This window comes from Lates calcarifer, linkage group LG14, assembly GCF_001640805.2.
Source record: "Lates calcarifer isolate ASB-BC8 linkage group LG14, TLL_Latcal_v3, whole genome shotgun sequence".
Lineage (NCBI taxonomy): Eukaryota > Metazoa > Chordata > Actinopteri > Centropomidae > Lates > Lates calcarifer.
This window is the reverse complement of record NC_066846.1, coordinates 12,459,283-12,484,035: the sequence shown is the minus strand read 5'-3', so window position 1 is coordinate 12,484,035 and position 24,753 is coordinate 12,459,283. Positions and strand designations below refer to the sequence as shown.

Here is a 24,753-nt window from a genome sequence, read left to right as displayed (position 1 = left end):
TTAATGAAGCCAACTTTTGTTTCAGGTCAGGGAGGGAATTTAAAGATTGAACAATATCTATATGGAACTATTCCAGCTATTCATTGTAATTATACACTGTGTGGCCAAAAGGATATTGACAGCCTTGTCCCAGTTTTTCAGGCCTTATGGTCTGGGCTAGACCCTTTAATCACAATTAAAGTGGAACTCAACATTAAATTATCTATTATTATTTTCACTCTACACATAATCACAAAGATGCAGATGCTGATAAAGATGTTTTTCCCAATACATAATCATATTGTGAGTAGAAATCCATGGTTCTGGTCAGAATGAACTTTCCTGAAATCTCCTGTCCTCTCTTGGACTTCCATGGACTCTGAGCCCACAAGGCCACATGGAGTCTTGGGTCCAGGAGACCCAAGTTTCAGACAGCAGGCTCATGTTCACCAGGTGTGAGAATCTGTAATTTGATAACAGGTAATTTGTGCCTTTAAAGCACAATAAAATGCGAATGCAAATGGAATGCTAGAAACCTCAAGGTGTCACCAGTGGTTTCATCTAATCTGAGGCCCCATCTTGTAGAAGGAGCATTTTGCTCGAGGGGCCCATGGCAGGTTAATCTGGCCTGATGTGTTGTCTTTCAAAGTGGACTGATTAAAAGACTCACTTAGGAGAAACCAGCAGGATTCAAAACTGCCAAATTTGTCCAAAAGGATATCTGTGTCATGGTAGTCTGAAGTGCTAAGGCTGAAGGGAACTGGACTTCTTCAAGAAGTCCAGTTGCCTTCAGCTTTAGCACTTAAGATGTCCAAAGGGATGTTCAAGGTTTTATACTTAATAATAATTAAAAAAAAAAAAAACCTAATCTGAGATCTGGTCGGTTATAGAGGAATTAGAGCTGGTTCCTGTCATGTACAAACACATAAATCAGCTTCTACTACACAAACATACATTATTTAATAAGTAAATAATGATTAAACTTCGGATCAAGAGGTTTTAGTTGCCATCTCATGCTTCACTGTGTAGACAGAAACACCCAATTAACAACAGTGCTGTGTCTCCAGGGAGCCTCATTAATACCAACTCTGAAAGTAACCTTGAAGACATGAAGGGCAGACAGCAACACAAAACAGGAAAAGCGAACAAACAAAATGTACTGTTTTTTTTAAGCAAGAAAAATAATTTATTTATAGTGATATAATAATTTCATCACATTGGCATTGCATAGCTGCAGAGGGAAGCGTTTGTGTGTGACGCCACCTCGCAGCTACAGATCACACCATTGGATGGGGCAGGGAAACAGAGGTTATTCAATACATACACGGAATATTCCTTTAAATATGTCTTTTTCAATGAGGAATAACAAAAATAGAATAATTCCAATAACTCTGTCTGTCTCTCTTTCTCTGTGTCTCTCTAATTATCATCTCTGTGTCTTTATAAGCTGCCTGTACAGCCCCCAACACTGGGGTTTAAATTGGGCTTTGGGTGGAGGGGGGTAGTTTTACTTTGCTTCGAGTTGCAGGAGGGCGGGGTTTACCACCATAGGACATTAGTTTTTGGGATGGGCAGTGCGCCTACTCCATAGTACCCCTGAAATGTACAAACACAGTAAACCTCACCCCTCTGTCACTCCCTAAAAGAAACGCAAAATGCTCTTTGGCCCAAATCTGCAGCCATTATCTCTCTCTCTCTCTCTTTGTTGCTGTTTCACCCTCGTTAACTCTCTCATAAAGCTGGATCACAGCTTAAAAAGTTATTAGCCAATGCAAGTAAAACCAACTGCACTCTTAACAGCAAATTTCATAATGGACAGGTCACTGATTAGCACAGGTTTGGAAATATCCACTGCAGCTCACCAACAGTCAGTGAGAACTGAGTTTGTTGTGCCCAAAAAGGCCAAAAATTACGACTAAAACCTCCAAATACAACAAAATGATTACTCGTGATGACCCAGAGAGCTTTTTCTAAACAGGTTTCATTCTCTTGCATGGGTAGAGTCATGGACATAGTGGATGAACTTTGGCTTAAATATAATGTTTTGGGACTTTGAGATGAGTGCAGCTGTACTGTGTTGAGCTACCGCCAAAATACGCAAACCTCAGCAAATCACAACAAAGCTAAGCTAAGTTAGAGTTAGCCTGGGGGCTACAGGGACCTAAAAGTGGGACCCAAACCTGACTAGTCTTAACAAATCTGACACCTAACACTCAATGCTATAATTTTATTTTATTCAATCCATTACTGACCATTACGGCCTGAAACTGACCCAAAAATCTGAAGTTTGTATCAGGTAGAAAATTTCTTATTTGTACTGCGATCTTTAGATTTCCTGTAAATTTCCTAAGTAGAAATTGTTTCATTGCAGCTCATGCAGCTGATTGTTCCATTGTGTTTAGTGGCATATGCTGGGTGAACGTCCCACGGTTAAGAAATAAATTTGTTAAAAACAACCTGAACTTTTAAATAGTGCAGTTCACTGTTGCTTTCTCAGGTTGTCAGGTCAATTATCTGCTCTGATTGTTTTGCTAAACGTGGACCATTGCATTTAATTTAAAACTTTTGTGCCCATTGTGATAGATTTCTCTACAGAGTGATACAATAATAGCTCTAACTTCTGTAGTAGCTGTTCTTGATACTGACAGATTACATCTGTAAATCCTTTGCAAATGCTGGGATGAGTTGTGGTTGAATTGGTTTTGGAGTCTTCAGTCTGAGGGGATGTTTGATTTGTTTATGCTGGTCTGGCGTCCGTTCTCATTGTAGTAGCTCTATTCATTTTACTTTATAAATGACTGTAAACACACTGTTCACACAGACTCAGCTTTGTTTAGCTTATTCAGATAAACTGTGATCTCTCTGTTGGCTTCATCCCTGCCAAATGTCTAACTTTTAATGTGTAACTTTTCTACACTGCTTTTATTTGTGTCTCTTAGCAACAGGTTGCTATTTGGCCGCTTGTGGAAACCGTCTGTAAAAATTAAAACAAATTAATTAACAAGCGATTGCAGCACTCTATCCTTTTCTTATTGCTTTCCCATACCTTTTATCACTCAGCAGGGAAGAAAAAGAGAGAGTGAGAGAGAGGGAAAAGCTTTTAACATGATTACTCCTCTGAGTCACACAACAGCTGAGGAGAAGGGAGAGAGGAGGTGAAGGAAAAGATGATGGAATACATAGAAATTTTAGCGTGGTAATCCCCACATTCAGCGGCATCAAACCTCTGCTCCGCAACCTCATTTCCCCTCCTTCCTCTCTTCCCCTCTTGTCCTCCTAGAGACGGGATAATGGATTAAATATTCAATATATTCCTCTTGTCAGCTCTCTTTTCACACTTTATAGAAATGTCATTTTCAATATAATATATTGTCAGCATATTTTAGAGATTGGTAATTTAGTTCTACAGAAATTTCTTGGAGGCAGAGCTGCTCTGTCAGCAGAAATAACCTCATTGGCTGTTAAACTTCCTGTGGGTGGAGCTAAGGAAGCAGATTTTTGCACGGTGTGAATGGGAAGAGATGAGGGATGACATATTGCTCCCATTGTTGTGTAAATACATTGTTAGTTGCCTTTCAGAAGAACTAAAAAGTTGCAAAAATACGGCACTGATTTGGCAGTAACATTCTTTGGCTCCTCCCATTGACAATTAACCCACCAATGAGATTATTTCTGCCACTGGAGCAGCCCAGTGCCTGAGAAAAATATGTAGAACTGCACAAAAAAAACAAAATACTTGTATCCCAACAAACGGGATAGCACCCTTTTTTACCAGTGTACCCATATGTGTCTTTGTACCATTCTTTACTTCTCTATTAAAGACTGTCAAACCAAATCTGCTGAAGATTTCCACCATCTGTCTACATAGGAACAAATAAAACAACTGTATGGTCTGTTGATCCTGAACACACTGGAACTGAAACATCCTCTCTGATGCTATTTTTTTAGATGCAAGTGTGTCTTGTCTACACACCACAGAAACTGTTCCTGTCAATATTGTGTGGAAACTCTCCTCACATCGTACTTGTATCTGTCCTCTCTGTTCCCACTCTGTTCCTATATTCTGACAAGATCTGTGGATTTAGTTCGAATAAGGTTTGTCTTGGACTGGCCCTCCCTTCCATCCTTTCCACCTACCTGATCTTGGATCTGTGATTACTACACTGCCATACTCTGTAGACCTGCACATGAATGCTGATTTATTGGGTAAAGACTTCAATTATCTGAGTCACTTTACACTACACTTCTAAACTTTTCCTCCCAGGTCAGATTGAACATAAATGCTCCCTTTTATACTTTTACTGTTATTTTTGGCCCAATTTATCAAAGGTTGTATTTGTGTGTGTACTACCAAGGCAGCTGAAATAAAAAAATAATAATTATAAAATAAAAAAACACACTAGGCGCTGCAGCAACACGCCCATAATTCAGTATACAAGGCAAACAAACACAGAGTTTTATAGGTTTATCTTTTTTCATTCACTAAATATTTAAAACAAGCGTCACTTGACTAGTCATCATAAATGGTGATAATTTATGCATTTAAAATTTTCATCTTTTTTTCTCAGGATGATGGAATACCTGAAGGACTGTTGTAGGATGTGTGTGTGACAGTTTTTTTTTTTAAAACTCTCCTGTTGTTTTGTGTATTTCCATCCACTAGGGGGAGCTCTGACTCAATAGCACCGAGGGATAGTTTGCCGCCTGGGATTCAGGAGATGAAAGGTTCCCTCCTCCCTCTACGTGGTCCATTCATGCCAGGGGATAAGTCAGGTGTTAGAGCTTGAACCGCTGCTAATCCAAAGTGATCAGACCGTCCACACAGTGATCCAGAACTGAGGGTCGGTACGGGATCAAAGACCACGGGGCATTTCGTTCACAGTCCAAAAGTCAAGGTCCTTAATGCAAAAACACATTCAAACCCTGCCTGTTTCTGTGTTTGAGCACAGATCCTATCCATTCATTCATCCATTCATCCATGCTAATTCCATCTTACGTAAGATACTGTAAAGAAAGGTAAAGAAAAAGTATAAAAACTAAATGAGCAAGAAGGAGAGAAGGCAGAAGATAAGCACTGATAGAAAGATGTTTTATGCACTCGCAAGCTACGCACAGCATTTTTTTCTTAACAGTCATTCATTGACATTCATCCGGTGTCGCGTCGTCTGCCGAGCTCAGATGCATAGACTGAATGCAGAGAGAGGTGAAGAGGACGAAGAGAGAGGAAAGAGATGGGAGAAACAAGGGAAGGTTAACGGAAAATGGGTGGAGGGGGTCAAGGAGGGAGGTAAGGAGGGAGAGAAGGTTAAAAGAGAGGAAGGAAGAGGAAGATAGAAAGGGGTAAAGAGGTGGTGCTACGTGCAGAAAACAGGCTGCAGTATATAGGGGAAAGAAAGAGAAAGGGAGTGTGTGCTATGTGCCAGAAGAGAGGTTGCAGGAGAGAAAAAGAGAGAGACGATGCTGTATGCAGAGAGGCAGATGGAGTGTGTGCTCCAGCAGTGATGAAAGGAGGAGAGGAGGAGGCAGACCACCACCTCCCCTCTGAGACAAAGAGTGAAAATGCACAGGGAAGAGGGCAAAACAAACAGAAACTATTCGGCCCCGTGACGCCACCCTGCAACACTGTGGACGGACAGACGGATGGAATTTTTAACAAGTCTCCCAAATGCTGTGGCTGGAGCTGAGTTGAAGACTCCCTCATTCCGGAATTCCAAACTCTGCCAATCCATTCTAGAATTGTTTGGGTTCTGGAATGCTTTTGCTTCCGTAATCCACCGGTTCCCAAATCCGCTTGATTCCGGAATCCTTTTGGTTCCAGATTCCCTTTGGGTTCTGGAATCTTCATAATGTGATGATGACGGGGGGGGGGTGCTTAGATCATTCTAATCCTATCCCCAGACTAGGTGCGGGTGGAGGTGATGATGCGCACACAAACACATTCACGCACACACACACAAACATGTGCGAGTCCACATATGCACACAAAGTGAGGACGCACACAAAGAAGTGAGGAGGCACACGTACATGCACTCCCTCTCTCTGTCCTCTCTCTCTTTCTCCCACTTTGTTCTTGGCACTTCCATCTATACACACACATGAACACACACAGACAAGTGCAAACACACACATATGCACCACTAGGTCCCCTCTGGTCTGTTTGTAGTTTTTTTTAACAGTCCTTTGGTCCCATCACCATAGACCAAAATGAATAAAAACCCTGTTTAATAACCAGGCCTGCTTCATACTCTCTGTACAGAAACTCCACAGGCATGATTTCATCTGCGTGCACACTCATATGGACACACACACACTTGTGTAGATAGGTCTCTTCTGCTTGTCCTCCATGGCGTTACTCCTTAGTCTGTGTGTGTATTTCAGTGTGTGTTTTCCCTCCATGGTGTGGGCAGTTTGTAGTCCGAGCTGTTTGCTGCTCTGTACACTATTTTTAGTCTTGATTTTCATGGATAGATGCTTAACATTTATCTTTGTACATGATACATACAGTACAATCCAACTGAACATGTACAGTATATGGCCATCTAGCATGTGTATGAAAAATATATGCAAAAAAAAAAAAAACATTTGAACAAAACCAGAAAAAATAATGATTGACGAGTGTCTCGAGAACAAACTGCAGCGACGCAAAGGCTGCACCGTGTAAACGACTTCCAACGCCAAAGGAAAAAAAAAGTGCTTGTGTTCTGTTTGCTTGGTGCCTCTGTGGAATGTTTTGTGAAGGTCCACATTCATGTTCATAGCATGAGCAATGATATCTGTGACATGCTCATGCCTCATCTTTGGTGGCAAAAAGCCCCCATGTGGTTTCTATTTGTAAACCCTCCACTTCATCTGCTCAAAGCAGAATGTTCTGTCTATTGAAAATGACAGTGCCAATGCCTGTTATGGTACTGTATTTACCATATTGAGAAGACAGAGCCATGATGTCCGAAGTGTTGGGAATATTTGCTTTCCCAGGTGCCTCATCACACCATTAATAATTTACCCTTCATTTCATGTAGGGTCTACACGTGTCGGTGCAGTAGATCTACTGGCTGGAGGGTTTTGGTTGGTAGATGAATCGTTTGAAAGTCTCGCATCTTCTGTATTCCATGTGTTTCTTGGATTGATTTGATTACTGATCATCTGTGGTATCCTAGCTGATCAGTATACCAGATTCAGATACGTTAACCATTGTCGTCATCAGTTGTTGTCGTTATCCAGAAGGAGCCAGGAGTAAAGATATCCACTGTATAACCTCAGATTCCAAGCATCTGCTCCACCCACCGATCAATCCATCCAGCCTCCACACTGAAAAAATTCTCAATGAGGAAAACGTGGTGTGGTGATGAGGCGTGACCTCAAAGCCTCCACCTTTCATTGAAAATGTAGTGAGAACAAACTTTCTCAACGTTCTCCACAGCTTTCTCACTTTCCTAGAGGGACCAGTTTGACAGGGAACAATAGCGCTCCAACCATGGGAGGGACCATTCTGTCCAAAAGTGTGCTCCAATTTGATTGGACAGTGCAAATGGTCAATCAGTAGTTGGAGCGATCTGGTTGGACATGTTAGTCAGAGGGCCCCATCTGCAGTGGGTGGCACATTGTAGAATTGGTTGGTAGCTTTCTCGACAGCAAACGGATCTAGTTAACATCTGTTAACCATACTTCGGTTCATTGATCGCTGGGTTTGCTGTTGCCAGATGCTGCCTCTCCTCCCTCGGCAGTCGTCAATGTGGTGTTTGAGAACTCTGTGACCCGTCGTGCCAGAGGGTTTGTGCTTTTGAGAAGCTCCATGGCAGAAACTCTGGCCCCTCCGCTGGAAGACTTACTGCCTTTCTTCTGAAGCAGGGCCATGAAGTTTTCATTGCGGGAGCTTGATCTCTGACTGCTGCCCAAGGTCAGGTTTCGGAGGTCACTACCGCTGGTGCTGTGCTTCACTGGGGATACCAGGCTCTGGCGGCTGCCAAAGGAGTCAGATGGCTCCTTACGACCCAGAACCTTTCGCTTCGATCTAGGAGAAGAAAGGAAAAAGAATCCTGTTTAAATTCCCCCCAGTTTGCAGGTGTTTCACGTAATTACTTCAAATTTACTCCTCAAGCCTCAACATGAGTCACACTAAGATTGACATCTCGCCTTTTTGAGAATGAAAATCTAAAAAACGTAGCTACGGGAGGGATTCCATCCTTTCTTGTAAGAGATGAAAACATTGACTCCTGTTCTTATCCCCCTCATCCTTTCTTCTCTGCCTTTCAAACTATTTTCAGCATCATACAAGGTAAAATCATGAGCACTTGTTGCTTAGAGACTAGCTTTCTTGTGATTCTCTGTGTGTGCTTCCATCCATATGTGTGTGTGTGTTGGAGAGATTCTGAAAAAAGGACTAAATAAGAGCTGCTGGTCGTGCAGTAACCCACTGTACATGTAGCCGTTGCTAGGGAACCTTATGCTCCGTCCGCCTCACACCTTTTCAACAAGACAATGGCGTCATTCGTCACATGCGCTGGGTTATAATAAGCCAGCAGGCAAGCATGGTGATGGCTGAGAACATTTGTGCTGTGAGAATTTGTTTTTACTGGCAAAACTGTAATGCACTACTTAACCTTTCCAACAACCTTTTGAGGAAAGGCATCTGCAGTGATATTGCTGTCTGTAAATATCATAATATAGTCATCAAACCTGTGTATAATGGTGAACAGGTCCTCAGTGGTGTGTGTTGTAGGTGTGCTGGCCAGCAAGTCATCATCTGTTTCCTCTGTGATGTGGAGTACTGTCTTCTCATTGGAGTCGTCTGAACAAGACAAAGAAATCATATTAACATGTCATATTAAAATATAACTTCTGTAAATGGTGGACTTTAGTTCATACACTGCCTTTGTGCCTAGCCAAACATATTATATTTGTATATTTCTGCTGGCTTTGTTGTTGTTTAACCAAAACTATTATTCATTCTGTACGTGTACATTAGTTGCAATTAAAGTAAATGTCGCTCAATTACATCCAGAATCAGGTAATACTGACAATAATGATGATGAATGATAAATAATAATGATACATGTCATGTTCAGTGTTACAAACAGTGGGAACCACTGTGTTTTGATTTGGTCCAATTTCAGAGCAATTGGCCTTGATTTGCTTGAAAACTTGAGAAATCTCCCCTGGCAGAATCAGGAGATTATGCATCAAACGCAGCGGGGAAGGATCCTAATCAAATGTAGCGGCTCTGACAGGTATTCATTAATCACATGCATATGAAATGATAAGAAAAAGGTTCAGAGTTCCACAGCTTCTCTCAAAAGAAGACTAAGATCAAACAGTGTTTATAAGTTAATATATGTTAGCAAATACTGCATATATAGTGAAGTTTGTCCTCCGTGGTGTGAACCTTTCTTTGCTGTTAAAGTGTTAAAGAAAAGTTAAAATGTTAAAGAAAAGTTGGAGTAGGAGTATAGTTTTGTGATGGAGCCAGAGCATAGGCCTGTACAGAATAGGTGTAGAAGGGCACACAGATTAACTGAAAGTCTCTTTCTAACAATGCAAGTCATTTGTGATGCAGACAAAGGATTATACTTGATTTCTAATTTTAAGTCTTTTCCATAAGCATACCTGCCCCAATCTGAGCGTTGGCCATCTTCCCTTCCAGCTCTGTGAGGGAGGAGTCCTTCAGAGATGACTGAAGTGACGACTCTTTTGAACTCTCCTCGTCTGTTCCCATGTGATTCTCATCTTGTTCTGGCATATCTGGAACAGTAGGAGCACTGGGAATATCATCTGGTGGGAACACTCCGACAGGAGACCGAAGGTCCACGGGGCTGTCAGTCTGCGGCGTCTGCCGATCTGTGCTGCCATTAGTGGAGGAGTGGACCGACGTGGGAAGAAGCAGAACATTTGGCTTCTTGGGGACTGGAGGTGGAACCTTAAGAGGGATGACGACATTTTTAAAATCAACTCTGTACGGCAATAATTCTGAGTATGATTACTTAAAATGAGGACAGTGACTATGACAATCTCTACCTCCATAAACTGTACTTCTACATTATTTGGCACCAGGACTCTTCCTCACCTTGGGTTTCTTTTTGTCTGACAGCTCTGCCAGACAGGAGATGGTCATCCTTGATGGGAGTGTCTTGCTCTTGTCCTGAAGCTCTGGGGCCTCCTGGTTACTGCAGGGAGAGGGGAGTGAGCCACCGTCCACGGGCCCGAGCCGAACTTCTGAGTCAGCCTCAAATTCAGGCTCTAACGCTGGGTCTTCCAGGAGAGGCTGGGGGTCTGGGAGAGGCGGGAGGTCAAAGAGGGACTGGGAATGGGGGAGGAATTGATGATCATAGGCAGTTTGTGGGGCGTTGGTAGAATTTGAATCGGGGAGAACAGAAGGACTTGTTGAGGTTTGCGGCGGAGGCTTTTTGGGTTTGGGTTTTTTCATGACTTTGTAGATGTTGCCCAGGGGCACAGGCCGGTCCACTGGGGAGGCAGGAGGTGAGTCGAGGGCAAGAGGGGATGTTGAGGAGGGGGAGGGAGACTTGAGGAGAAGGTTTATGGGCCGCTTGGGCAAGGGGGGCTTGACAGCAACAGGTGGTTTGGGTTTCGGTAGAGTAGGCGGAGGGCTGGGGACTTCACCTAGATCTCGGCCTTGCTGTTCTTCTTCAATGGTGTCAGAGGCACCATCGGGACAGTCCTCAAGGTCACCACGAGAGACTGAGCGAAGCCGTACAGTCTTCAGCTCATTCTGGGTAACCATAGGCAATGCCTGTGAAGAGCTGGGGCTGATTTTTCCTGGTTTTGCTGCTGTCGAGGTGTCTGAGTGCCGTCTGCTGGCCTTTTGCTTTGGCTTGATTGATGACAGCTCCAGATGTGCATTCCCAGGCATCTCAAAGGACAATCTAGACCTCGCAGCCGGGTCCTTGGGCGATGGTAGCGATGATTTCCTTTCTGGGATCTTCGGACGCATCTTACACCCTAGTGTCCCTACTGTCCCCTGACCTGCCAATTGACTGAGTGGAACAGTTGGGGTGGGAGTCTCTGATTGGCTAGAATAGCCACTTGATGGGGACATAAGTCCTGGGGGTTTGAAGGGTGATGATGCCTTGGCATCAGTTTCCATGGAGAGCTGTGAGGGCGAGGTGGCTCTAGAGGTGGAGGGAGAGTCAAGGAGGGACTCGGAGCTGCCTCTGACTTTCATACATTCAATCACTGTGGTGCCCGTTGCTGTGCTGGAGCCTGATAGAGACCTGGAGAAGAGAATAAAAGAGAATGCATTTCTAGTCTTTACTTAACAAACCTCAAGTATACTTAAGGGGAAATATTTGCTGTTAACATAGAGTGTAGTTTTATTTTCTACCTGTAGGGGTCATTCTTCCACTCCCCCAACTGCCAGTGAGTGGGAAAGGTCAGCTCTGTCTCTCCCTCCCTCTCTGGTGCCTGAACCTCCAGGCTTGGAGGTCCATCACTGCCTCCGTGGCTCAGCTCCCTTTCACTGACATTGGGTTTAGAGGAGCTGGACGAGTTGGGCAGGAGAAAATCAGGCTGGAAATCTGGGAAGTGGTCCCTGGGGATGTGCAGGCTCTTTGGCCGGCCGTCCCGGTAAAGGCCGCCTTCATGGTGGATTCTTCCCTCGGCTTCTCCAAGGTTCTTCATTAGAGAGACACTCCTCACAGGAGGCGGTGGCTTGCGCTTGGATTTCTTAAGTGAGATGGAGCGGGAGCGTAGGCGCAACCGGCCATCGGTGCTGTAGTCCGAAGCTGTGACGGAGATTGTATCGGCGGTACTGGTGCTGTCTTCAGAGCTCCCTCGAGGGTAGAGAAGGGCATAGTTCTCACCCGAACCTAGGAAGTGGTGATGCTGTTGTTGATGGTCTGATATCATCAAAGCATTCCCGTTCCCTGTGGACATGATGTTCCCATCTGGCTGACCTATACCACCTTCTGTAAAGCAGAAGGAACCAGAATCCGTGGGCGTGGAAAGCGAACGCTCCCTGAACTTGAAGGCGTTCTGTGCTGCTATGGAACGTGCTGACCTCTCCCTCCCTCTCCCTGCCTCTCCAGCTCCCCCTCCTCCTCCTCCTCTCCCTCCATCTGCCGCAGCTCCTTCCGTCTCGCTCCGCTTCCCCATCATCGCCGCTGCCAGCGAAATCCCCGGCATGATATTCCCTCCTCTCCCCGAAGCGTCTGTCACAGATGTGAAAGAACTGGAATGCGAGCTCACCGACTGTCCCGAGCTCACCAACATCACCCCGTCCTGCGAGCCACCTCCTGCATTACCGATAATGCTGTGCTGTTTGGGAGGAACTGCTGGGCCCTTGTTCATGCTGTAATTGTAAGGCTCGTTCCACGCTCCGGGAGAAAAGGTGGAGCCCTTAGGTCCGTTCCAGGAGGCGGAGGGTGTGTTTGAACACAGCAGCCCAGAGTGGTCCATAATGCCTGGGTGAAGTCGGATGGGGGCACGCTGCTCTAAAGTATTATCTGTGAAGGTAAGAGGTGGAGAGAAGGAGCTGACATGAAACAATGAATCCTCACATTAAAAGCTCCTCAGCTCCTATCCATCTCTAGCTGCCCATTTCAAAAACTACTCTGACTACCAGACACACAATTACAACAATTACAGCCTCACAGAGCTGCAAGCATGGCTGTAGCATGTCCAAAGCTTATTTTAATAGAATTTATACTTACAATGTGAGGGAGTTCATAACTTCACAGATTATGCACTATTTTGTGACTAAAAATCTCCAGAAACAAGACAGGTTTTCATCCTGTCTGGAATGAATTACAATTCAAAATACGGTTATAAAATCTTTACAAAGTTTGTGGGAATGGAACAAATTTAAAAAATAAAAGCCCATGCAGTTTTAGTTTAGATGTTCTGCTTTTTCTCACCTTTCTGCAGTTAAGGTCTTACTCTAAACTGTTTACTTGAACCCTTCCTACCCTGCGACTGAGTATCTCTGTTGCAATGAATAAACCAATTAGGCATGAAAAGATCCTGGCTGCCGGCAACACTGTCCTTCACTGAGCAAAACAGGTTATTGCAAATACAGGGGGAAAGGAATGATTGACCCTACAAAAATCTCTGTGGAGTTTTTTTGTTGGTCTTAAATTTAGTGGGTGAAAAGGAGAGCGAAAGAAATGATTAAGGTGTAGTGCCAGAGTGACCCCTTTTAATATAGGAGTATGACCATATCCAATGTAATCTAACCAAGCTATATTAATGGGATCTGACACAAAAACAAGAAGTAAAATGAATAATTCATCCCAAAATAAAATGAAATATGTGATCTTTTCACCTCGGTGACACTAAAAAGTTGATTTAAAATTGTAGGAATGTACAAAAGAGTTAGCTGTTGGAGCATCACTGCCTTCTACAAAGTTATCAAAAGAGTGGGAAAAACTTACAGCGCCAACAAAAAGTACAAAATGATCTCCATCAAAATCCTCCAAACTCCTACTGCAATAAATCAATCTGTCTCTGCAGCCAGCAAAAGTTCAAGGTTTCTAAGAACGCCACCAGAGTTTCAGCTAATGAGAAGAGAAATTTCATTTTGAGGTGACTTGCTCCCTTCTTTTGCCTCTGTTCTGTTTCTCTCTGAAGGCGGTACACAGCTTATGTGAGCAGTAACGAGATCTGCACCGCGGGAACACAAGAAAAAAGGAACTGAAGAAGAAAAAAATCCACAGCATCGGAGGAGGGTGGGAGCTTCCCTTAATGGTCACACACACCTGCAGGTAAGGTTGTGTCGAGGTCGGAGTGTGTCTTCCTCAGGGGGAGAATCTGGTGGGGGGTGTCTGTGATAGGCTCCAGGGAATGGGGCTGGTGGGGGAAGGGGTCCCCTGGAGAGGGGGACGGGGACGGGGAGTGCTGAAGGAGGTCGACACCGTGGAATTTCCCCCCTCCTCCTCCTCCTCCTCCTCCTTCACCTGGAGGAGAAGGACGAAAATAGGGAGGTCAGCAAAGAGGAAGGGAAGACTAATTTTACTTGACACGCAGTAAATTTAATGAAACACTAAATCCAATCATGTTGCTGACACAGCAATAAACTATTAGATTATAATGCTTGATAGATAGAGATGTGTAGAGAAAAATTTGATTTTGTGAGCATTGTCTGATTTGAAGTCGTTCTTAAAAGGGGCACAGCGTTTTCAACTCACAGCTGCCCAACGTATTTACTCAATTTGTCTAACTCAAGTTAAAATGTAATTTTAATGCAGAACAAACATAAATAGAGGTTCATTTAAGTAACATTCAGCAATGTAATTGTCACATTGCTAAGCATGGTGGCAAAATTTGCTAACTTTACATAAGAATGTGTGTTAATAATGAATTTCCTGTGAATAAACAGATGAGTCTTGCAAAACTGTCCACTTGAAGTTTTGGCAAAAGTTCTTTAAGAAAGATCTTTTCTCCTACATTTTGCCCTGACGCAAACATATCTCAACTAAACTCAAAACATAACTAAAGATAAATATGAAATATATAAAAAAGACAAATGTAATATAAAAAAGAATACATGCTGAGCAGCATAACAGCGCCCTCTGTGGCCAGAAGTAGTAATTACAGGGCTTGTGTACAGAAAACAAACCTTATCAATCAACAAAATTTGTCAAAGAGGTTCATAAATGGAAGAAAGAATACGTAATGCGTTAAAACATTACGCTAGCATTATGCATATCAGTAATACGTCAAAAATTATTGTGAAGCTGTTATTTTAAGGTAGATTAGCTGCACAATGTTGTTTTAACTCCTCTAGTGTGAATTTCTGCTAATCTCCATATTCTCTGTCACTTTTACTTTCCCACTCTGTCACAGAGCCGCTTATCCACAAATTCTTACATTGTTAAAGTAATTCTCGAATAATAGCCGGGGGGCAAAGCCAGAAAGAACAAATTAAGGGCGGTTGCTAATAAGTCCGGAGGGGTGAAATTAAGTCTACTAAGGTGGCTTGCGTGGTAATTTCAGCACAATTCCAATTTGCACTCCACAGATAATGAAAGATTGAGACGCCTGGTGTAAACCATCAGGATGGCTGGTGAATGTGAGCATTTCACTGACACTACACTTAATTACTTCTGGATTTCCTGTCACAATTTTCCTGAAGTTTGTTTAAGTCAAGGTTTTGTCAAGTGGCAAAAACAACACTCACTAACGAGAGTTCACCTCAGCTGAAGAGTACATTCAACTGAAGCAGCTACATGCTTGAACAGCCTGGCTTTCTCTTTTATACTGTCACCATAAACCTTCATGTTTGTGTTTTACATTTCCTGCCGTCATGTTTTAATCCTGAGTGACTTACAGCAGATGCTGCTGAGAAACCTGCTGTTCTGTTGTACTTGCTGTCCTTCTGATGTCTTGTCTGGGCAGACAGTAATCCAGTGAGTCATCGGAGGCAGCAGGTACCCACTTGATTACCTCAATGACATGCAGTGCGGTCTCTCACCCATCTGCATAACTCAGTCAGGCTGCTATTAAGCCATCAGCCATGTTTTATACCCACAGTCATAACGGATGCAGTCTGCTGCTTGAATTTATCTCCTACGACAGAGTTCTGTTGTGAAGACTGGGATGTTAAATCAGCCGGATGGATAACACCAACACACACAAAAATCGATGAGTCAAAACATAAAATGAATCAGATGAAGTTGAATTGCCCCCAGCCCCCCAAAAAAGTGTACCAGCATTACACAACCAGTGCCAAAACAAACCGAGTTAAAAGAACAACACAGTATTTATTGTACAGCCGCTGACGATGGTAAGCACTCGATATAAGAGAGCTCCTGCTTTTTGTTTCCTCATGAATCAAGCATTGTGTTGTCAAATCCAATAACTGCTTCTTTTGCAGACTATAAACCAATGTGACAAACTGAAAACCAAAGACAAACAGTGTAGAAAACATAAAGTCCCATAAGTACACAGGCGTTCAGCATCCGTCTGTCTACCTGTCTGCATCTCTGTTTCCTTGTCTCTCTTTTTGCTGCTTCTTAAGAGCTTTACAGTCACAGATGACTCCACCCCGCCCTCCTTCCACTTTGTCTCTAGTTGTGTCCCTGTTGCAGTGGCGTGTATTAATTATACATCCAAGTGCCGAACAACACAGCATTACAAATGTTTGAGGAGACCAAAGAGCAAGCTAATAGCAGATAGATGAGAAATGATTATATTCCCTGCAACAGAACATTTGCAGAGAAAAAACAACTCATTAAGCTAAATGATGCAGCTTTAGGGCTGTATTTTCAGAACGATGCTCTGAGACACAAAGTTTGAGAGACAAAATGTTGAGTTTTGTTACAGAACAAATCTAATTTTGTTTTGCCGTTGCTTATGCAGCTGAAAGGTCAGAATTCAGTGAAATAAATAGAAAAGGGTTCATTTGTTTGTATTCTGTGTCTCTTTGTAGGTGTTTTGTGCTCATTTGGCATATATTAATGTCTCTTAATAACTGTTTTGCTTCGATTTGTGGACCTCTTTGTGGCCACATCACATCTTTTTGTCATCATTTTATGTTTTTATGTGGTTGTTTTGCATCACTTTGTAACCGTTTTGTGACTCTCTGTAGCCATTTTGCATCTTATCTCATTGACTTTCCAACAAGAAATGTTCAGTTACTTCAAAGAGAGGCTCTGGTCCCTTGGATCCATGGGCCTAAATTTGGCTGGAAAGCTGATTATATTTCAAAATGTAGTCAGAACCTGCTTAACACTCCACACTTTAGTTTTAATTTAGACATGTAGAAATCTTTTAAACAGCAAATCACCAAGTTAATGATCGATATTAGGAGGGTTGGGAGTGTTTTGACACTCCAACAGGTGGTGTGTTTTTGCAGAGAATGAAATTTGGAAGCCAGAACTCTAACTTCCTGACTAGATAGCAATTAAATCACAGATTTAGCTGAGAACCTGTCGACCCTGGTTGATGAATCACGGCTGTTTTATTTTATAAGAGGAAAAAAATCTTTTCTGGTCTCTGTCTGTCTGTTTCACTCAGTGAATACCTCTGTTTTTTCCACCTGTCTTTTTTATTTATTTATCTCTGCACCAGTCATTCATCCTGTGTCTATTTCTCCGACGATTTGTCTGTTTAGCTCATTCACTGAGTGCCATTCAGTGGCCATTCCCCTCTGTGCATGAATAAGTAAGAGTGTTTGGGCTGAAGCATCTACAGCTAAGATATGACTCAGCCATTGAGCAGGGCTAAATATGACTACAGTCTTGTGCAGCAAACCCATTAGATTCACACATGCATATGGTCACATTTACTACCTGTCTGTCTTTCTTTCAGAACACTGTCCTCATTCTCGATCAGCCTCGTCTCAGATCGAGCTGCGACTCAGAGGATGAGAGTCTTTGTGTTCCTCCTGCAGCCATAAATAATGGACACTATTTCAACTATCAGCAGCCTTCACCAGAGAGACAAGATGATGATTCATTCATCATAATGTCTCTTCAATGTGGCCCTGGCTTCACTGCTTTCCTGCCTGCTGCGAGTGTTCAGGCAGCTTTTTTCATTATGGAAGTGGATGGGTTGGAGACCCTGACCTAAAACACATCTGTAACAAGATCAGTACTTGGTTTTCCACGTCAAGCCTGTTTTTACACACAGAAAAAATATGTCAAAACACTGTGTAACCTTCAAACCTAGTGGTTAATTAATTATGATTAAAATTTGCAGCCAGAAAAATGCCAGGAAAAATCCTGCCTTTCCTATCCTAAATGAATAAATAAAACACTTTTGACCTTGGATCCAGCAGTTGACAGATGCTGTACGATGTTGAGGAAGGCTGTGTGATGCGGTCTAAAGCTCCTGAGCAAGCAAGTAAGTGGATCTTGAGCAGAGACTGTCCAAGATCAAGAATGAAATTTTGAAGGGGTTTTCTATGCCGCTGAACATGGTTCCTTCCTGGCAGCAGCGTTTACCAAGAGCTTCTGGCATCACTGGGATTACAATACAAGCTGAGCAGCACTAGTTCTTCAGGGTAGTCTGGAGACTACAGTGATACGCTATTGGTTAGCATGCTAATATAAGTAGAAGAAAAGAAGTGAGAGAACTGGACACAAGACATTAGAGACAGCTCTTAGTGAGTAAGGGGATGAAGTTTGATGCTGAACTCTCAATGTTTCGTCTAGACGCTGGCTATGTAGCGAAAAGCAAAGCTTACATATAGCACCTTTAAGCCAACATAAATGAGAATGTCTTTGAGTAAATGCAGGCAGTCGAACCAACAACGACTCGAGATCAAAATTTTTAGCTTATTGTTTGACCTGGATCCAATTAGAGAAGGATTTAAATGGCAACGTCATGGCTTCAAACAGGATTTGCCCCAGTTCTGAAAAGTTCCGCCCCCCGTCAGATTCTTGGTAGCTTGAGGCGTTCAAGGTAAACTGAGAGGATTAGACCGTCTGCAGCTCAGCAGCATGAATGCCTGTCTGTCTCTCTGCTGAACTCGACATTCATGAGTTGTCTGCCTCGCTCGCTGACTCTCAGCACACTATATTCAGAAGTGCATTCACAAAACGCCTCGTTTATTGTCTGACATTCTTTCCTTCTTTTTTTTTGTTTTGCTCTAAGTGACAACATTTGCAAGCTCTTTACTTGCTGTCTGCTTATTCTTTACTTTTTCTTGTTTCAAATCATGGACAAAATTTAGGTTTAACTAAAAAGTAACTCCTGCACAAGCTGTGCTTGCTTATATTTCAGTTTACGACTATGAAGCTCTACATTCACAAGAAACCCACTTGGTGACACCGTCTTCCTGCAATTATATCGAGGACTGGTTTACACAAGATGAGCAATCAACAGGGACTCATTAAGTGGTGTAATTACATGCCTGTAAAGTTAAAAATAAAATATATAATTAAATGTAATTCCTTCTCCAAAGTAACTAAAATATCTCTGGAATCAAATCAAAAAAATACAGATTGATTAATTTCTTACCCTGTCAGTCTGTCTGTCAGTCTGCCTTCAGCCTGTCTGTCTGCATTCACATTTTCTCTGCTTACAGTAGTTCAGCCATTCATGAAAATTGCCGGAGTGAGATGTGCAGGGACGGAGCGACACAGGAGGAGGAGGAGGAGGAGGAGGAAGGAGATTGGGAGGAGGGAGCTGTGACAAAATGTTCTCTCATTATCCTTCATTCATTATTCTTTCATCCTGTATCCCTCCATCCTCCTTTTCTCTCCTCCTCCTCCTGTCTTTCCTCAAACTGCATTTTCTCTCTTTCTTCCGTCTTCCTCGTCGCCTCTTTGCTATTCTCTCCTTCCAGGCTTCAGTTTCACTCACATGCACTTCCTCTCTTTTTCCTTCGCTGCTGCTTTTTTTTCCCACTTTTTTTTTTTTTTAAGGGAGGAGAGAGGAAGAGTGGCAAGTTACCATGGCAACAGCAAGCTGGCTGCAAGCTACCTGTACGATGGTTTACAGAGTAAGAGGCGTGAGTGAAAGAGAAGCAGAGGGATGACAGACTGGGTGTCAGGGTAACAAGCTGGATAAGTCTAGTGATGTTGGGGGGTTTTTTGAAAAGAACAAACTCAACAATGAATTCATTCTTGCAACAAGTATTTTCTGTGTAATTCTTTCTACAATTACATGGTGAGTCATTACCATTAACAAGGCCACAGTAGTTTAAATTCACTCGACAACCGGCTGCTGTAAAACAACAAATGTGTATTCATCCACAGCTGAAAATAGTCCAGAACAAAAGCATCTTTTCCTCCTGTTTGGGTAGTGTTTGCTAAAAAACTGTTTACTAAACCTTTTCTAGAGCTTAAACCAATCATGTACGTGTGTGTAATGATTCTTAAGATTCGTGGTTCGGTTCAGACCCACACTGCTGATTTGAAAGTGCCCAGAGGGTCTGCGATCTCAGAGTTATTATTCATCTTGAGCTAATTAAACTACCCTAACTTTTACCACAGGTGTTATCACTTGATCATGATTTGACCAAAAGAGTCACATGACACAATCACGTCTTCCTGTGTCGTGTAATGTGAGATTGTGATCGTTCGAAGAGAGTGTTTTGGTTTTGATCTTTGTTTTTTCTTCCTGTCTCTCTTCCTATGTCTTTCTAAAAGACAGGAATACCCACCAAGTGCAACACCACAGGCAGGAATCATTATACCTGACCTTCTACTCCTCTACACAGTGGGTGAGGAGGGCGAGAGAGGTAGAGGGAGGAAGACAGACAGACGGGGGAGAGACGAGGAGAAAGAAGAGACAGAAAGAGACAGAGAGATATTTAACTATAAATGGATATGCGTGAGGAAGAAGGAGGGGAGAGGCACCCAGTGACGAAGCAGTTGCTATGCCAAAAACCAGGAGGACCACACACACACACACACACACACACACACACACACACACACACACACACAGACAAAGTAAACAAGGGGGAGGCTTGGTTGAGACGAGTGGAAGCAGGAGTGTCAGAACGATGTTGCTGAGGATGACCACAGCATACTAACAGCTCTGACGGCACACACACACACACACACACACACACACACACACACACACAAAGACCACGCACACAAGCAAAGCTGACTGCCAGAGATGGGCGAGGGCGATAGCGAATGTGATTATAAGAAGAAAATGTTCTCGACGTCAGATCTTGTTTCTGCTGTGTGGTTTTTTTCCCCCTTAAAGCTCAAACTCATGTCAAGTGGGAGTCTGTGTATTTGTGTGTGTGTGTGTGTGTGTGTGTGTTAAAGCACAGCATGTCTACATCATGCAGTGTAACCTGTGAGTTATGACTTCTGGCATGAATATGCAAACTGTTCGAGCAACAAGGGAACCTGTATGCAGAGAATAAAACGGTGAAGCTTTCCTGCTCGAATACTGTTCCTTACTGTTTTGATTAAATTGTGCATTTCTTCACTTTGTCAGTTCACGCCACAGATCATCTTGGTGTGTAATAATTGCAGTACGTGTCCTTTTTATCTTGGAAATGATTGATCCTACCTCTAGCGATGCTTCATCTGTACACACCCTCCACCATGTTTCTGTATACACTCATTCAAAATGGATTAATGTGAGAATCTCCTGAGGGAGAAGATGAGATTTGATGTTTGTTTTTTCTTTTTTTCTTACAGCTAAAAAGTAAAAAATGAGTTTAAGAAAGGACTAGTGCAAACTAGCACCTGGGAAGGTTCAAATCAGGGATAATATCTGAACCCTGACTTTGTTTTTTAATTAACAAAAATCACACCTGCCTAATTCTCTGCTTTGACCTTAACAAAGATAGTTTTACTTTCTGAAACTCAAGGTAATGCAGGCAATAATTAGTGGTTTTCAAGGGATTCTCAAAGTAATTACATTTCATTCTGTGAAAAACATGAACTTTAATGGTAATACATCCCTTTTTTGTTGAGATATTTCAGTCTGAACCGGCCAATTTCTACAGCTTTGATTGGTCCAGTTTAAGCCTTAACTACATGATCAGATCAAGTGGAGGGCTGCAGTTTTCACTATAAACATCCTCAAAACTCAGTCTACTACCTGCTCCTCTAACCATATTACAAAACTTTAGAGACATGCCGACACATACAAGCTAACACTGGGACCATTTTTAGCAATTAGGAGGTGAATTCTGATTTAAGAGATACTGTCAAAATCACATTTACTGCAACAAACCCTGAAGAATGAGGGTGTACAGAATGATCAACTGCCTGGATTACTGCAAAAGTCAAAGTTTTTTTTTTCTTCTACAACTATTGTATCAATTCAGAGTCAAATTTTACTGATGTGACCTCCAAAAAGACAAAAAGTCACATTTATTTTGCTTTTCCCTTCAGTCTAATTTCCCATGACTCTCACTTTTTACAGCTGATTCTCAGAGGAAAAACCAGCTCCCTTGAGAACAAAAGAGTGTCGCTGAAGGAAAATGTTTTCAGCGTCTGAGGTGTGAAGTGTTCAGAACAAAGTCACCAGCGTTTCTCTTTTATTACTGAGGGAAAAAAAGAGACTCAGTTTAACCATATACTCAATCTACAGTTCAGTTTACTGTCAGAGCTGCGTCAGGCAACAGGAGCGATTTAACAGCAGCTAAATGGTGATTAATTTCCAGTAGGATCTCATCTTGGGGGATAATCCATTTAATTTTGGATTATTTGTCAGTGAAATTTCATATTGAGGCCATAAATTCTAATAAAACCAAGTAAAGCCTGAAGGCAACCTCACCTTCCCCCCCCGTCAACCCACTATAATTAACCTCGATCCAACCCCTTTCTCTCCTACTCCCTTACTGATCATGTCACCTTTTGTACAACAACAACAATTCCACCATTGACTGGATTTATTTTTTATGACTAATTAATTGCTTTGTCTGACAATGGTGGAAAATTCCCATCATAAGTTTCTACAGCCCGAGGCGATGTCTTCAAACTGTTTGTTTCCAACCAACAACCAAAAAAACCTAAAGATGTTTAATGTGCAATGATATAAAACAGAGAAAAAGAAAACTAATACTCACATATAAGAGGCTAGAACCAGAGTATGTTATCAAATTCTTGTTCTTCTTCAATCAATCAATCAATCAGCTAATCGCTTCCAAAATATTACTGACAAGACCGATGTAGCATATGAGCATCTTGCACTTTGATTGTATAATCACCACCACTTCATAGGCTGGATGCCAGCCGCCTCTGTTTACATGTACCCATTTAAATACAGCAAACTCTTTCAGCACTTTGATGGCTCAGGACCAGTCTGGTCCAGGCGATGAAACATTCATGAATTCCCAGAGAGTCTGTAGTAGTGCCAGTCCAAAAACTTCTGAGTGAAGATCTAGGAAATATTATGCTGTGTATACTGATTTTGTCCGAAATTTTCGTGCGGTGAAACCTCAACAACTCTGTTTCCACAAAAACATCCTGGAGGCCCAGTTGGCTTGGATGCATATAACACCACTGCACTGTGTTTGAATCTGCTGCATATTATCACCTTTCCTGTCTCTCCCTTACAGAGATCTTTACATAAAGGGCAAAACACAAAAAATAAGACTTGGAAAACGACTCCATCACCTCAAAAAGGTACATTTATGTCAGCGCCTTATACGTGTGGCCATTATTACAGAAAACACCAAGGTTACATCCTCGGTGTTTTTCTTTTCAGGATAGTCTCTACTTTTTGCACATTAGGGAACAGAATTAATTTAAGCTGAAATCTGATGTAGGGTTAGACAGTATGAGCAGCAATTACACCCTTAAAGACTCTATATGTAGGTTAGCATTAGCATTAATACGTTAGCGTTAATAGCTGTTTTTTTACAAGCAGCATCAAACATCAATCCTTTCCTCACCAGGAGCTGACTCCAGTGGTGGAAAGCAACAGTAATGTTCACTCTTTTTGCTTCTATGTCTATCTTCTACTTCTACTGAAGTTAGCATGCTAACCAGCTAGCCCTTCTCGTAATACCGATAGTGAGTCACTGTAGTGTCCAGTCTGCCCTCAGTCCAACAGTAGAGGATGAAGTTGTAGCGCTGCCCAGAGGACGTATTCTAACTTCTTGTCTTGTAAACGCAATATGACTCTTGGTAGCTGTTAATGCTAACGTTGGCTACGTAGCAACAGCAAAAAAACTCACATATAGCACCTTTAAATGCATCCATGATACTCCAAATACCCCACTTGTATCGTACCTGTGATGTCGAGTGGTATAAAGTGAGCCGGTGTGCGTCTCCCCAGGTGCCAGCGGGGTTTCTCAGCGACAGGCGGCCCGGTGTGTACGGACGTGGCGGTGCTGCTGCTGCTGTTGTTACTGCTCCAGCCCAGAGGGGGGCGATCTGAGCCGCAGGGGGACGGGGATGGAGAGGGAGACGGGTCAGTCACTGACCTCAGTCCAAACACCGAGGAGGTGGTTTCATCTTCGTAGAGCTGTTTGGAGGCCGGCTAGAGGAGGAGGAGAGGGAGGAGCAGTTAGACTTGGTGATCTTGTGTTGTTTGTTGGAAATTAAAGTCTCTTTTATGTTGTATTATACAACAGCTGTGATTTTCTGAGGAGTTTGTCATGGATTTCAGGAATCCCCCCCGCCCCCATGTTCCTAACTTGATTTCCTCTCAGTGATATCTCTGTTCAGATTGAATTATCTCTGCTTTTGTTACAAACTGTGCCATACTTTCAACTTCTTTTAACATTCTTGTTTCCACAGAAAGCCTGAGCCATTTTGAAAATTAGACAATAGGCTTCTTTTTTCTTTAAAAACCTACATAAAGTCTAAATTCAATTAAAGAAAAAATCAAAGCAATCGAAAACGTGGAGGACACGGGACAGCCGGTGGAGGTCATCTACAGCCGTTCAACCATAATAAAATGCTGAGTCCTCTTTAAGCTTCCAGTCAGAGGAAGGAACAGTGAAGTAGATAAGAAGTGAGCAGTGGAAGAAAGAGAAGCTAAAGGAGAAGACACGGTTATAAAATTAAACAAAGTGCACATCTGGTCTTGTTACTTAGACAGGATTAATGCTCAAGAAAGAGAAATGTGAGCAGCAAATCTTAAAGGTGATGAGGAAGACATAGCAACGAAGCAGAAGAAGTGGAAGTGAAAAGAAAAAGGCGAGAAATATGGGAAATGTCTGCTCAGATCTGATTAGCCGGCAGGGACAGAGGCTGACAAGCGGCAGAGACATTGTTGGTTTAGTCCCTGGCGTCAACGGGAAGGTGTAATCCCAGCTGGGAGGGAACTGGCATCTGTCAGCTGCCTGGTATTAAATCTGAGGTATCAGCCATCGCTTGCCAAATCGCCCTTAAGCAAGGCACTGAAACCCAAACCGCTTTGGGTGCTGCTGCTGCTGCAATGCAGGAAACA

General features: G+C 42.6%; 1 protein-coding gene across 5 annotated transcripts in view; it reads right to left on the bottom strand.

Moving 5' to 3' along the window:
- Window positions 1-1,141: 1,141 nt before the first annotated feature.
- Window positions 1,142-24,753, bottom strand: part of nhsl2 (NHS-like 2) — a 131,182-nt gene continuing 107,570 nt past the window's right edge. For 4 of the 5 annotated variants that reach the window (XM_018703798.2, XM_018703801.2, XM_018703802.2 and 1 more), the window contains exons 4-10: window positions 23,589-23,838; window positions 13,686-13,883; window positions 11,315-12,434; window positions 10,040-11,204; window positions 9,583-9,892; window positions 8,656-8,767; window positions 1,142-7,990 (exon numbers count right to left, since the gene is read on the bottom strand). In XM_018703798.2, the coding sequence (XP_018559314.1) occupies window positions 7,651-7,990; window positions 8,656-8,767; window positions 9,583-9,892; window positions 10,040-11,204; window positions 11,315-12,434; window positions 13,686-13,883; window positions 23,589-23,838 (3,495 nt within the window). In that variant the 3' untranslated portion in view covers window positions 1,142-7,650. The remainder of the gene's footprint in view (window positions 7,991-8,655; window positions 8,768-9,582; window positions 9,893-10,039; window positions 11,205-11,314; window positions 12,435-13,685; window positions 13,884-23,588; window positions 23,839-24,753) is intronic. The other variant, XM_018703800.2, reaches the window with a different exon arrangement.